Source organism: Leiobunum rupestre, chromosome 1 (assembly GCF_980474605.1).
Source record: "Leiobunum rupestre chromosome 1, qqLeiRupe1.1.hap1, whole genome shotgun sequence".
NCBI classification, from domain to species: domain Eukaryota; kingdom Metazoa; phylum Arthropoda; class Arachnida; order Opiliones; family Sclerosomatidae; genus Leiobunum; species Leiobunum rupestre.
In genome coordinates, this window is record NC_143384.1 from 47,448,199 (window position 1) to 47,464,270 (window position 16,072).

Below are 16,072 nucleotides of genomic sequence, written 5' to 3' on the forward strand. Positions count from 1 at the left end.
AAATGCAGAGCTCTTATATTATCCATGATCTCTTGAGTGTCATAACACTTTCGGTTCACAATGTCCATCGGTTTAATGCTTTCTTCATTAAGGGCATCCTTGTTAGCTCCATTTTTCAGGAGAATCTCTACAATGACCACCTTCACAGGCCAAATGCAAGGGCGTTTCTAATTCCTTTGTAGTGAGATTAGAATTAGCGCCATAATGAATAAGCTGATTTACCCTATGTGCATTACCATTGATGATCGCGTAGTGCAAAGGCGAGAACCCTTTGTTGTCTTTTAAGTTTGAGTTTAGCCCTGTTTGGAGTAGAAGACGTACCGGGTCTTCGTGGTTGTTTTGCGTCGCTACGTGGAGCAGTGTGTCACCATTGATCCTAACGTTGGCGTTGCCTCCTTTTTCCAAAAGCAGAGTGACAATGTCCGTGTGACTTTCTTCGTAGCGATATACAGCGAATTCCTGTCGTTATTGTCTGTGTAGATGATCTTCGCGCCTTTCTCCAGTAATAACTTTACAATTTGCGCGTGTCCTTTTTTCGTCGCTGCGATCATCGGGCAGTAGAGTCCATCCTGGCTTGTTTCGTGAAGCGCCTTTTGCTCCAAAAGCGCCATGCACTCGTCGTAGTTCCCTTGACGCGCTGCGTGGTAGAGTCGAAGCCAAAGCGGGAATTCCTTTTCGATCACCTCCACTATTTGAGTGCGATTCCATTCCTTAGCCCTGTCCTCGGGTCGTTTATTTTTATGATTCTTAACTTCCAGACTAGCTCCGTTGTGAAGTAGTAGACGGAACACGTTAATGCGATTGTTAAAGATAGCCCACTCTAAAGGAGACCAACCATCGTTGTCCAGCGTATTTACTTCGGCTCCGTTTGCCAGGAGGGCCTTGCAAATGTCGTAATGACCTCTTTGAGCCGCCCAAAGCAAGGGACTCATTCCATATTTATCTTTCTCATTGACGTCGGCTCCATTTCGAATTAACTGCAGCACCATATCCAGATTTTCTGGACCTTGCCGAGTTGCCTCTGTCAAGCTCATCACAAGTTGATTTCTAGAGAAACAAAAAAATAGAAAAACAAATTAATGCCGCTCAATTTTTTGCCAATGGTTGGCTTCATATTTTATCTCATTTCGAAATTTGAAAATGGAAGGAACAAATCAGTGTTTGAGACGGATCACTGGCGTTTAACCAATCCTTTTAATACGACTTTTACATGATCTTGGAAAACTTCATTATCAAATTTTATTCACAGGGCCCCTCATGATCAAACCCAAACCATTCTTTATTATTTTTTTTAGCAATAATGACTAAACGTGTAATTGCGACGGGCGAACGTTGTCATATATTTAGTTTGAGCTGATTTCAATTTTCGATAGGTTGTTTTCTATCATCAACAGTTTTCCGTTTATTGTGACTTCGTGTCGAGCGCCAAGTCGACGGTAAACGACCTTAAAGAGTGCTCGTCGGGTTATTTGATTCGTAAAGCATTTTCTTGCTATTTTCATGAGAAACTAGGGTACGCGAAGGTAGAAAATGTGATTGGACTCTACTAGTGCTATGGAAAGAGCCCTTAAGGCTACAGTTCATGCTTACTATTTCATCGCCGTGTGCCCTGATTTACCAGAAAAATATAACTAGGCCATAATGCTTTAAATAGGCTGTTGAATCTAATTTTAAAAGCATTATTAGAGAGGTTAAGCAAGCGCCCGAAACCTTAGAGGAGTGTAGACGTGCATTTGTGTGTACAGCCTGCACCTCCTCCAAGTTCCCCCTACACGTATTCTGGTCATTTTCTGGTGCTGGCTTAACCTCTATCTTGGACTGAATTGTGTGGGCGACTGAGTTCAAGAGTGGATTCCGTAATCTCCTAAAAAGATGTATTAAATCAAAAACGTCTGTTATTCTACACAAATATTTTCATAGTTTGAGCAGTATGCGTTACATGAAAGGTAATTTAGTTTGTTATTTCACTTTTCCACGACTCTATATTTCAAATCCTAGGTTCTACACAGATTTTGTCACTTGTTAGGTCTATGCCGTGGTTTCAATGCCATTGTCTGCGTGTTATTAAACTGTATATGATTTAATGGGATCTAGGTAAGTTCGGTGTTGAAAAATTGGGTGTAAGTTATTAGCTGTCATGATGTCATAACTATATTTTAAATATTAAATTGAAATTTGAACAAATTTTCAACTATATTGTACATAAACTTCATAAATCCAAGAGGAATTTTATCGAAAATGTATTTTTCGAATTACCTGGTTTTGGAAAAAGGCAGCGGAACTCAAAAACATAAATTTAAATTAATTTTTAGACAAACCGAATTTTTTAATTTACCTGGATTTGGAAAAATAGGAAATTTCTTAAGTTATTATTATCTGCTTGATAACGGGCAAGGGAGGGAATGCCATATGCTTTCGATTGATATATCACCGACCCTTCTAGACCAATTTGTTGAAGAGATATGTAGAATAAGGCATCGGCAGCATCGGTCCAGTGCATAAATCTCTAAGGATGGTAAAAATAGGTTTTTAAACAGGGTCAGTTTGTGCACTAAGATCACGTATGGAGTAGCCGCCGCCGAATCTTGCATAACTTTAGCACAAATTGGTCTAGAATTGGTCAATAATAAAATGTCAATCGAAGGAAAATTTAAGTTTATCATAGCTCAACATCCATTTTGGCGCTAGGACTCGCACGAGTTGATCATTTGACCATTTTAGTAATTTTGGGTGATTATCGACTTTAAAACGACATTGTTATTAAAATTAAAATCGACTTTGTTGAAATTATATTTATAGTTAGTACAGATCATTTATGAACTACGTTTTCGGTTGCATTATGATTTTTAATTTGAAGTGAGATTTCTTTTTTCCAAAACCTAGGCTTGTATATTTATGAAAAAATATGTTTCTCTAAAATTTAATTTAAATCAACATAATCGCGTTTTGCTACTTTTTTTTCTAAAGCCATGGAACTCGTAAAATTCGTTTTGATTAAAATTGATTAATACATGTTAGCGTTTTACTACCTTATTTCCAAAAGCGCGTTACTCAAAAAACGTTTTTACGATAAAATGACTAAGTTAAGGTACGTATAAAATTTGTATAGCCTACTTAATTGGATTACTTTAAGAAGCGCGCTGAAACGTTCTGGATTTTAGAAAGTGGATTTAGCTGCCCCCCCCCCCCTTTTAAGGAAGCGTTGGGGTGCCGTTCCCAAATTTAAATTAGGTACAATAACCCCCCCCCCCCCCCGATCATGCGCCCCGAAAATAAAAAGTGCCAGGGGCCCCAAAACTCATAAAGACGGTCCTGATTATTTTGTAAGTTAGATTATTCTACTAAAAACTCAATGGATAACTTCTTTCTTCAGCGTTCGGACTAAGTTTTTATTAAATAATTGTTTAGATTTTAAACTAGGAAATAATTGCGTCTTTATCGCATTTAAGCCTTAAAAAAAGGGTTGGATATATTAAGATGTTCAGCGCTGCTTTCTTTGTTCAAATTTAACATAGTCAAAAGAGAAACACCAAATTTGCCTGGTCCCGAAATTGGTCAGTTGACGGGCGAGCAAACAATAGCCATTTTGAAAATGTAAACTAAAGAAACGGTAAGGCTTTAATTAACACGGCCCTATTTCAAAACATTAAAAGAAGTTAACCACATTTTTGGCGTTTTGGCGCGCCATGTCACCCGCGTTTCAGTAAATGCGGAACAAAATCGCTCATAGATATCTACGAACACGTGAAGGCGAGTAATGTACTTGACGCGTCAACGGAGAGGAAATCAAGTCCTCGTGGTCCTAACACTATTTTGTGTGCAACATCCATGTCGCCGCGAATAAAATTGTTTGGGTAACTTGAAACTTAACATACTCACCTTCTTTCGACTTGGAACTAAAATTATGGCGGGGCCGGCTTGGTTATACTAAGATTGCGGTTTATCTTTTCCTGTATTATTAGTGATAGCTGGAGCCCGGGTTACTAGAATGGACGCTACCTATTCATGACTGGCGCCTTCGTTACCAAACTTATCTCAACAGCAAGAGCTTGGACATTAAAACAACTCGCTTTATGGTCTTTGCCGCTTGTGCAAGAAAAATGATTTTTGAAACCTCCTTGGGTTAAACGTGTTGACGCCAACCCATTTTGTTAATCGTAATTTCCAGAAACGACCACCAAAATCCAAGAACGTTTCTGCCGCAGCAGATAAATTAAAACGGTGATGACACCCTTCGCAAACCTGGAGAAAAAAATTGTAGACGTAGCTTTGTCTGAACAAACTGCACTTCGTCAAGTTAGCCTTACACGTTTTCCGAGGGTTTCTTCACCTGTTTATTAATTTTAGTTGAAAATAATTGATCAATATTGAAACTTACGATTGACACGTCAGGATTTTGTAAATTATTTTCGCGAAAGTTTCAAATCTTTGTAGTCAGGGGAATATATCAAACATTATCTCCGCTTGCGTCAAAAAAACCCTGACGAGACCTTGCAACTAACTGATAACTCGCTTATGACTGATAAAACACTACAACAGATTTATTTGATGGATTGTTTGTTTGTGATAAAGTTTACGCTACCCTGTGAAACAAAACTCCTGTTACCTTTAATACATTAGCGATGTAGAGGTACGTGCTATGTTGAGTGAATTTCTTTAAGTTAATTGTAAATTAACTAATTTGATAAAAAGAGAACCAAGAAAATAATTTTATTTATTTCTTAAAACCAATTTGGGAACACTAACCCACGTTTTTATTTAATTTAGATAAATATTATTTATTAAAAATAAAATGAGACGGGTATTTCAACTTTGGCACATTCCTCATGCGCATTCAAAAGCACTTTATTCGGCTTGGAGAAACAACAATTAAAGTAACGAAGAGTAACAATCGGAAAGTGTAACCCTTAACGTTCACCTTTAACTAATTTTTTGTTTAATATTTTTTTACTTTTTATCGTAATTTTCCCCCGCACTCTGACTGATAATTTAAATATCCTCGAGGAGTATGGTCTAATTGGTTTTGACCATATTGTTGTTTTTATATTTTGTTTAAATTTCGCAAATTGTAATAGTTATTCTTGATCATTCCTAACGTTCAAAATACCAAAAGTCTTATAAAGCTAAGAACTAGTACCTAATAAACATTCCCCGCCAGTTAGATTTAATTAAGATTAACCTTAACTTAAAAACTTAAATTACCTTTATATACTACATACCGAATAATGTATAGTTTATACAGATAATAGAATTCGATTTAGCCTCCCTTCAAAATATAAAATTAAGTTAATTAATTAAACAGGTTCCTATAATAATTTATAAACAAAATTATAAAAATTATAAACAAAATCCCTGCCTTCCGCAACGCTATCCTCGCACTATGGGCGATTTAAAAGTATTTTCCGATGTGTCTTCTAGCTATGAAACAATACCCCCTTCCCTTTTTCGCAGGCTTGAGTCGCCCAAAAACTTTCCAGACTTGACCCGCAGTCTTGCCTCAGCTCGTAGCGATCTCATAGGCCCCTTGTCGGATTTGTTGACAATATCCCTACACAGAAAAAACAACGTTTAGCTTTTCAACATTTGAATTGCAATTTAACGCGTTATAAATGTAAATGGCTACTTTTGCCGTTGATTCACTAAACACCAAAATGTTTAAATCAAAAATGGCAAAACCACTAAACACGAGGAGCAAGCGAAAATCTATAAAAACGCGTAAAAAACCTAGGCGTTTAACAAAATCAACATAAATCTAAACATCTGTGTTTTAAAGTGTTCAAAACGGATCCACTCAGAAAAAACCACGTTTAGATTTTGAACACTTGAATTGCAATGTAACGCGTTATAGATGTAAACGGACCAAATGGCTAAACAACTAAACACGAGAAGGAATCGAAAATCTATAGAAACACGTTTGAAACCTAGACGATTAACAAAATAAGCATAAACCTAAACACCTGTGTTTTAAAGTGTTCAAAATGGTTCCTCTGGGATATAGATTTGAAACGGCTTCTGTTATAAAAGCCAAAGTTTCCGCTAATAACGCGTTAGATCCGACTGCGCCGATGTAACCGTTTATTTTGCTTCTTTCAAATTCTAATGTTCCTCACAGATTTAGTTATAATTCGTAAACGAGTTATCCTACGGATTTGCGGTCGGTGAAATTCGGCACTAAACAATACGTAACATCCGAAAGTATGGTTGGTCTTGTCTAATATTTAGTGAAATTTACAGAAAATCACGTTTTTGAGTGTACTTTTGGTCATAACTCGGAAACTATTTGTACTAGCGACCCGCGTTAACACATACTACAGAACGATACCCAACTCGACCAGAGTTCTAAATTTAAAAGGTTTTTTCATATCAGAGAAAAACGACCACGTAATTCAGTACAAATTACTCGGAAACAGTTCATCGTACAGACCTGTGGTTGGTCTCATTCGACTCAGCGTTAAAATTATCATCGGGCTCAACACCAAACGCGGTCCAATTCGTTGAACGCAAATTTCGGGGCCAACTGCCCCCTATTGCCTCCTTTGCCCCCCCCCCCCAAACTATGTTCGCCACCCCGCATCGCTGCGGACTCATCATCCTTAAAGTAGGTAAAATTGCAAGTTGGGGCAACTTTAGCCGTTGAGCTATAGGGACGGTTTGCAGCCGTATATTTTATTATACATCTCGTGAAAAACGTTCGTTTACAAGCCACCACCGCGTCCCCCGGCTTGAAATTTGGTGATTTAATTCGGAAACTACTTTCCTGTATATCATTCCAATGACTTAAATTAGTAAATATCACTAGATTATCATCGCTGTCATGTATTTTAAATAGTTTAATTAACTTCAATATTCCAATGGCCAAGGTCTTAGGCCAAGGAATAAAAATAAACCTATCTGAAAAACTAATTCCTTCATCATCACAAGGTGCTCTTTTTTAATATTCCCTACATTTACAAAATAGAATTAATGGGTGCGGCTCTGATGTCTGCATGGCTCCAGATTATTATAGTTGCTAGCAGACTTGGAAACAGCGGTAGTCCTGGGGCCAATGGCCCTTAAATAAATCAGGGGCCCCTTAAAATAAATCAATTGAACGGGGGTAGCGGGCCACCAGGGCCCTCATATTAAATTAAAAAATATTTTTAAGCTGTTTCTGAAACGCTGTCTTCCTACCCTAGATGAGAGCGAAATCTAACGTTACTGATAGTCTGATGTGTTACAAATTTTACTACTTAAGCCCAGTTCACACTATACAATTAATTGGGCCACTTAATTGTATCCAACTAATTGTAAGCAAGAACATTGTACAGTGTGAACAGAAAAAGTGGTGACATATAGTGTAAACAGAAAAAGTGGAACAATTCTTACAATTATTCGGTTCACACTATACAATTTTCTTGCTTACAATTAGTTGGATACAATAAAGTGGCAAATTAACTGTATAGTGTGAACTGGGCTTTAGTTACGTTTAATATGTTTTGAACATCTGGCAACGCTGTTCCTTGGAAATATTCGCATAGTCGCGTTATTTGTGCTTGACTTCCATTTCAAGACGATTCCGCGCTGCTCACGTTTTTCTTTGAAAGTAAGTCTACGTGAGCGATGATTTTATTTCTTATTAACAATTACTTGCAAAATAGAAGAGTTGCTTCTTCTTGTATATTAATGTAATTTCAAATATCTGCGTAACGAAAATTTAGGCCTAAGTTAAGCTTGGATGTAGTATTGTACTATTATCATGAATACCAGTGCTAGTCTGCCTAATGAAATCTATAGCCAAACGATTATTAAATAAAAACTTAAACATTTTAGTTCTAAGCTAACTATTAATTCGATCAAAAAATTAATATTAAATTCAACAATGTTATTACAATTTAGGGAAGACATTAATTATAAATGCTGGAGGTAAAGTTAAACTAGCGAAGAGGTTAAAAGTAGGAAGGGGTTAGTCTAGAAATTAAGCTTAGAATATAATTATTGGCAAATTGATATTATTGAAGTGAAGTAGAACTCATGAATGCCATGCAATGTGGTTTAGACAAAATTCTTATTAACTTGACCCCCTGACTCCTATTGTCGAAAAACACATGGTGGTAATAAATAAAGTCAGTACCATTGCGGAGGGGGCGGTTCGATCTGGGCTGCATTTTTAACGTGAGGCAATTTCATTTTTAACGTATTTTGCGTTGGTACAGGACCGTTCTTAGAGCGCTCGTGGCCCCGGGCGAAATGCATGGGCGAAACTGAGTGTAGAGGCCCTCCGGTATATACATCCCTATGGTAAAATTTTAGAGGCCCTGGGCGACCGTCCTGCTCGCCCCCCCCCCTTAAGACCGGCCCTGTATGTTGGTATTATAACTGCCGGCCAAATTAAATGTTAGACCAGGGCGCCAAAACCTCTATTTACGTCACAGAACTAAATCGTATACTTGGCGCTACGAATCTATGGTGTTATATGTAAACACGCAAATTTATCGTATAAATGATTCTTGGGCATCTTTCGTTGTCGACATACAACTAACTAAATATTGTCCACGCAGCTCAAAATCTTCTTTATGAGCTCTACTTCACTTCACTTCAGTTTGGTTGGGTCAAATAATAAAGAAAAACAAAAAATTCAGTTTTAGGAAAGAACATAGCTGAACGGGCTCGTCTCACAACAAGAGCCCGAGCTCGATTTGAAGCTAAGCTCAGCCTTTTTATGAGAATGATACGAGCACGAGAAGAGCCCAAAACGTTGTGGTCATTTAATTTGAGCCCGAGATGAGACCTTTATATTATAGCGTATTTTTGTGTGCTCGAACTGAAACTTTTTTAATACAGCGTATATTTGTGAGCTCGAGATGATACCATTAAAATATAGTAAATTGCAGTGACCCTTAGCGGAGTCCAATATAATGTACTACTACGAGTCCGAGCTAAGACCATATTTTTGTAACGAGGCCGATATGAGACCTTTTTATTTTTAAGAGACAGTTGTGTCCGTTTTTGCACGATTATATTTCCCCTTGGCCACTGGGGAGCGCTGCGGAGCAGAGCAAGAGTACGTACTTAATAATCGGTCCCCAAAATCATCATTTGTTAAAACCACCAAATATTTAAAATTTGTGGAAGAACATCATATTGACATAAAATGTTTGATAATCAATAAAATATTTTTTTGCAAATAAAAATTTTCTTTAGAATCAATTTTCTCTTTGAATAATCCGAAACGTCTCAAGAACTCGATACGTTTGGAATTCTAATGTTGCGGGAACTTGCCGCGTTTGAATCTTAAACGTTTCAAGAACTCGACGCGTTTGAATCTTAAACGTTTCAAGAACTCGACCCGTTTGAATTTTAAACGTTTCAAGAACTCGACGCGTTTGAATCTTAAACGTTTCAAGAACTCGACGCGTTTGAATCTTAAACGTTTCAATAACTCGACGCGTTTGAATCTTAAACGTTTCAATAACTCGACGCGTTTGAATCTTAAACGTTTCAAGAACTCGACGCGTTTGAATCTTAAACGATTCGACAACTCGACGCGTTTGAATCTTACACGTTTCAAGAACTCAACGCGTTTGAAACTTAAACGATTCGACAACTCGACGCGTTTGAATCTTACACGTTTCAAAAACTCAACGCGTTTGAAACTTAAACGCTTCCAGATTTCGACGCGTTTGAAACTTAAACGATTGGAGAACTCGACGCGTTTGAATCTTACACGTTTCAAGAACTCGACGCGTTTGAAAATAAACGTTTCGTCAAATAGACGAGTTTACATTTTAAGCACTTCAAGACCTCAACACGCATAAAACAATCATTTCTAGAACTTAACATGCTTTAAACGAAAACGTTTTGTAATTCGACGCGCAAAAAGACTTAACGTTTCTTCTACTCAACGCGTGTTGGTATAGTATATGCCTGTGAGAGCGTTGCATTTTCCCGTTTAGAAAAACGTCTAGAATTTAAACATTGTTTTTTTCTGTGTACTATCAGGTAAGAGACTTCAACCAAAAGCGCGATTTTCCAACTCTACAAGGTCCAGACCATGTCTCTAGCAGAGACAATAGATAATAGCGGTTGCAGCTTTCTCCCCCGCTTCTACCCAATGTCAAGGTCCTGCTTCAGAACCGAAATGTCCACTCGAAAACGAAAGTAAAAGTCACTTTTGAATTCTCTAACGCCGCCCCCCCCCCCGGCAACCAATTGAATCCAATCAAGATTGACTTTCGAGAATTCAGCCCACGCCATCCGCCGCCTCACAGGTCACATAAGATCTAATTAAACCAATGATCCAGATTCGATGGGAGGTCAACTGTCGTTTTAATTTTCAACTCCGCCCCATTATCCTCGGAACAAAACCAAACATCGAAGCCACGGTAGCCCAAAAAGAGAGAAGTCTCATTTTGCTAGCCACGTAAAGAAGGCAGATTTCTGATTCTCCGACTGCGGTGACCAGCCGTGGAAAGAATTATGATTTTCGGGCCGCGAACCGGACGATCCCTCCAGAGTGTTCCAACAGGAAGATTCTAACGAAAGCAACCACGAATCTACGTAACACCCACACATCGCCTTGCTGGACGCCGATTACCCAAGAATTCCGAGGAGGAATGCCCGATGAAGGAGAACGATTCCCTCGTCTAAACAGAAGTTCCAGATGGAAATCCGAAGTACCTTTGCCTCGCCAAGCTCTTCGAAGAAGTTCGTCGTCGTCGTCATCCAGACCTCCGTACCGTAATCCGACTCGTTAGTTACCGTAATCATGAACTTTTTCGAGTTACCTGGTTTTGGAAATAAGGTAGCGAAACGTGGACACGTTAATTTAAATTAATTTTTAGACAAATCGAATTTTTCGAGTTACCTGGGTTTGGAAATAAGGTAGCGAAACGTGGACACGTTAATTTAAATTAATTTTTAGACAAATCGAGTTTTTCGAGTTACCTGGTTTTGAAAATAAGGTAGCGAAACGTGGACACGTTAATTTAAATTAATTTTTAGACAAATTGCATTTTTCGACTTACCAGTTTTAGGAAATAAAGTAGTGAAACGCGAACGAGTTAGATCGGCGGAACAGATAAATTAACCGCAAAAATTTAAATTATTCATAAAATTTCAGTTATTAATTATTTATGAATACTATTCGCGGTTATAAAACGAATTAATAAAGTTTTTATTCGGATAATTTTCGGCTATGGATAAAAACCAATAAAAAGGATATTTCGTATACAAACGACGACCTCGACGCCTGTATCAATTGGCACGAAATTCAAATATGACAATAGTGCGTACGCGGGTTGTGGGGTAAAAAATATCACTTAAAATTAAAAGTTCTTAATTCAACCGAAATCGTAGTTCAGAAATGATCAGTACCAACTAAAAATATAATATTCAAACAATTCACTCTTAATTTTAAAAAAGTACGTACATTTTATGATGAAAATCCGCATAAATCACTTAAATGGGCAAATACCCCACTTCCGGGGCCCCGATCCCAAATATTATGAAAATCTCGTCGAGGCTATAATAGTGCCTACAGATTGAGATATCAATCGCCTTTATACCACTAACGTACCGCGAGCAATCGTGTGTACGGCATAATCGTGTGTACGGCGGCGGCGGCGGCGGCGGCTTCACAGTAGGTGATCGTAATACACACAAATCCCTAAGGATTGTGTGTAAAAAAGCGCACCGAAAGTTCTTACTTCTTTAGGTGGTGTGGAAACAGAACAAAGATGAGATTTTGTACGTACGATAGCATACAATACATAAGAAAATTACTACAAAGTAAAAAATGTAGTCATTTTTAAATTTACATTAAATTTTAAACAAAATAAATAAACCTTAAAAATTTAAATTTGCCATTTAAACAATGTAAACAAACATTTTAAATTAAAATATTAGTCATTTAAAGAAAGTCTTTTTTCAAATACCATTACGATACTAAAGCTGAAGACACCTTCTTTTCGCTGCATTTCCAGTCTTGGTATACGCGCAATATTTTTGGCAAAACTATTAGCTCTTCTAAGCACGTATCTTCTCCATTAACATGTCTTTATACAATGTTCTCCATAAAACAATAAATGTAACCGAACTTCACCTTATCACCCTTAATCCGATGGCCTATCTGAGAGGCAGAATTGTACGTTGGAAGAAAAATTAACCATGTACATTTCTAAGGAACAGAACGACTGGGATGTCCGGCTTCCGTTTATGCTTATGACAATCAGAGGAAATACCCACAGTTCAACCGGATTCACCCCATTCAAATTAGCTACGGGCAGGGAGGCGCGATTTTCTCCAGACCTTTACCTCGAAATTGGTAACGAGTCTCCACAATCTACAGATATGTATCTTTGTAATATGGAAAACTTGAATATCGCAGTCTTATTTCTCAAGAGACAAGCGTACCAAAAGAAACAATACGACAATCGCGTCAAATTCACACCTTTCCAGATCGGAGACCGCTTGTGGCTAAACAACCGATATTGTCCATCAGGGCAAAGTGAAAAATTTCTTAAACAATGGACTGGGCCGTTCACAGTAATACCAGGAGATATGTCTCCTGGTAATCCAAACAATCGGACCGGTCAATTACAAAATCGAAAGAGATGGCGATAACAAGATTTCCGTAGTCCATCATAATCGGTTAAAGAAATGTTAAGAACGGGAATACAGATTTGGATACAGAAGTTTCAAGTCAACAGGAACCATATTCCGAAATTTCTCAACGCTTCACCCCGACACTAGTTTGAAATCGATTATAACATTATTTTGAGAGACTTTAAGGGAAAAGTGATAAACGAAAACTCTTCATGGTTAAACACGAGGACGTGTTTTTGGGGGGGGGGGGCAGGGAGACATGTAATTATGTAATATAATTAATACCCCCGAATAATTATTCTACTCATAATTTTTGTCATATTCTCCAAACTTAGTTGTTTTTTATAATTTGCATAAGATAAAACATTAATACTTTGCTCAAATGCTATTACCCTGGCTGTGTTACATCCAGTTTTTTTAATAAGTGAAAATTACCCAATTAAAAAAAAAGGCCAGCAAATTATTCCGTTCCATTGTGTTCATCTACTTTTAAGAAGACCAAAGTGTCATTTCATCAGTTTCCAGCTGATGAAAATTTATGCAAACTGTGGATTAAGAGCATCTCTAGGAAGGATTTTGGAGTCAACGAAGCATACACTTCACATGGAAGAGTGGTTTGAGGTTTGCATTTTAAGAAATCATGAAGGTAAAGCATTAACGCAACAACTTAAATATATTTTTAGTATACGAGACTGTAGCTTTCTTTGGAGACCAGAATGAATTAAGGGGTACTTCACATGCACAAGATGAGGTTTTCTATTTTTCAAAGTGCACATTTTAATGTATTTTTAATTCTTGCGATTATTACAAATTTCAAACATTACATCAATATTACTTTTAAATCATTAAACCTAACGTTGGTTCATTCTAATTACCGGAATTATTAATTTGTTACTAAAGTTTAGTTTTCCAAGTTTTAATATTAATAATAATAATAATAATAATAATAATAATAATAATAATAATAATATTTATTTCGCAAAAAAAATAAAACCCTGCAGGCAACCACGGAGGCAAGGCCTATACGTGGTGGTTAACAGGACAATACAAACAAGGAAATTAAATTTAAGGAGCGATTTGAAAGCGCTTCGGATGCAAAATGAGTGCTACAAAGCCAAACATCGAGCAAACTTGATATAGAATGTAGGGCAAGACTGCCGAGTACTAACGGTCAAATAATCGCTAAGGTTGAACGTCTCCAACCTGGTCAATTTCAAGAGCGTAACTATATCACAAACGTCCCTGCGAACAGATAGTGGTAAAAGAGGAATGTTCGCCAGTCGTTGATCATATGGGACATGGCCGGGCAAGTTTTCGCGCGGTGACTTCACGTAAAATCTAGTGAACGAACGCTGAACACGTTCCAACGCAGCAACGTACTTTTTGAGATAAGGATTCCAAACTGGTGAGGCGTAATCCAGGACAGGTAAACACATCGAACGAAAAAGCGTGAAGGACGCACGAGTAGAACCAGTAGTACGACGAATAAGACCACTTAAACGACGGGCTCGATTACAAGCATGGTTGACGTGAGACGCCCATTTAAGGTCCCTCGAGACGAAAACGCCGAGTATCTTCATAGTATAAACACGAGTAATAGCCACGCCATTGATCTCATAGGAGACGTCTTCGTGAGATTTCCTTCTCGTAATAACCATGAAGTTGCATTTCTTGATGTTCAGGGAAATGCTATTGGCAACTCCCCATTCGAAGACATGAGCTACATTATCTTGCACCGACAAACGGTCGGCCGCTGAACGGATCGCGAGAGAAATATAGCTGTCATCAGCGTATTGGTAAAGAGAGCAATCGGTAGTGAGAACCGACGGAAGATCGGAGATGAAAACGTTGAATAGTAACGGTCCAAGTATATACCCCTGAGGCACCACAGAAAGGACCGGTCGATAGGTGCTGAATTCGCGGCGATACACAACGCGTTGGAAGCGGTTGTGTAAAAAATCTTGAATACACTCCAAAAGCACCCCGCCGATACCAGCTCTTTTCAGCTTAAACAACAGCCGCCTGTGGCAAACAGAGTCGAATGCTTTTGACCACTCAAATGAAACCACGTGAATGTCGGGCGGATTACGCTCATCTAGTAACGTCGACCATTCGTGAAAAGATTGCAGGAGCTGGTGCGTACGCGACAGACCCTTTCGGAAACCATACTGCGAGGCAGGTATAACAGAATTGTCGTCTAGGTACTTGTTCATCTTATCGTAAATTATCGTCTCCTGTAGTTTATCAACAACAGAGGTCAGAGATATAGGGCGATAATTCGATCTCTCATTTCGCTTGCCCGACCCTTTGTTAACAGGAACGACGTTAGCCAATTTCCAGGCCGAAGGGAGAGACGACGTTGCCAGCGACCAATTAAACAATTTGGCCTGGGAGTTATACCGTCAGGGCCACAGGCGGATCCAGTCTTTAAACCCTTTCATGCTTTTGCAACATCCGAAGAGTCAATCGAGTTCAGAGTGAAACTATTCGCCTTCGGTCCAAGACTAGGAAGAGTTAAATCAGGGTCAGAGTTGGTAAAGCTTCTGTAGAAGAAATCACCAAAAGCCGTCTCTATGGCCAAAGGTCACGATAGTTGTCTGCCCTGGACTTTAAAAGACGACGGAGGTGGAAGTTGGGATTTCGACCGAACGAAACTCCAAAACCGCTTCGGATATGTAACTATAGTATCGTGTAAATGTGACGCAAACCGGCCATAAGCTTCTCTAGTCTTTCTTCGTAGGACGTTGTTAAAGTCCTTATAACGTTTTCAGTCAGAAACTTTCCGGGTTTTCTAAGCTTTCGTGAACAGCGAATTCTTAACGTGGCTGTCGTGAACGAGCTCGCCCGTAATCCAGGGCGCACGCTTCTTCCCTCGAAAGGCAACAGAAAGAATATTGTCTTTAACGCACGCCCAAAATATATCGAGCCAAAGCTCCCAAGTTTCATCAATAGTACTTGAAGAAAACGCCATGTCCCAAGGAGCGTAGTGTGCGGTCGCTACTAGGTTTCGTGGAGATAGATCCTTGTACTTGAGAATAGTACGATTGATCCTCTGAGCAAATGACAGTGGGATATTGAGGATGCCAGAAACTGCAAAGTTATCACAGCCAGGTAGGTTATCTCTGGTACAAACTTCATTAAGAAAACGGTGGTCATTTATAAAAACAGGGTCAAGTAAATTGTATCCACGTGTCGGCGAAGTCACTGTTTGTTGTAGACCGAGGCCCAACACAATATCGTTCAAAATTTGTTGTTCGGCAGTGTGAGGATTCGGATTCGACCAGTTAATATAATAATAAAAATACCATAAGTTACATATTAAAAATTAGTATGACACTAAGCGACTTCAGTTAATGATAGTCTGTTGCGAGGCTATTGCGTTATCGTAGGATTTGGAACCTGAAATACGTCACTACCTATTACTTGGTGGCATTACATATGAGCCAATAAACGATTAGGTCCCAAATTCGAATAAAACTACCGCCAGAAA

General features: G+C 38.5%; 2 protein-coding genes across 2 annotated transcripts; one reads left to right on the forward strand and one right to left on the reverse strand.

Annotated features, from left to right (window-relative positions):
- Positions 1 to 347: 347 nt before the first annotated feature.
- On the reverse strand, positions 348 to 4,381 carry LOC149963107 (uncharacterized). The gene is made up of 2 exons (XM_090164530.1): positions 4,308 to 4,381; positions 348 to 1,047 (listed from the first exon to the last, which is right to left on the reverse strand). The coding sequence occupies exon 2, from the start codon at positions 1,032 to 1,034 to the stop codon at positions 348 to 350; it is 687 nt and encodes a 228-aa protein (XP_090020656.1). The 5' UTR covers positions 1,035 to 1,047; positions 4,308 to 4,381.
- Positions 4,382 to 12,144: 7,763 nt separating this feature from the next.
- LOC149963108 (uncharacterized) lies at positions 12,145 to 12,600 on the forward strand. The gene has a single exon (XM_090164531.1). The coding sequence runs from the start codon at positions 12,145 to 12,147 to the stop codon at positions 12,598 to 12,600; it is 456 nt and encodes a 151-aa protein (XP_090020657.1).
- Positions 12,601 to 16,072: the final 3,472 nt, after the last annotated feature.

Coding starts and splice junctions, on each gene's coding strand:
- LOC149963107 (XM_090164530.1), bottom strand. CDS start 1,034: ATGAGCTTGACAGAGGCAACTCGGCAAGGTCCAGAAAATCTGGATATG.
- LOC149963108 (XM_090164531.1), top strand. CDS start 12,145: ATGTACATTTCTAAGGAACAGAACGACTGGGATGTCCGGCTTCCGTTT.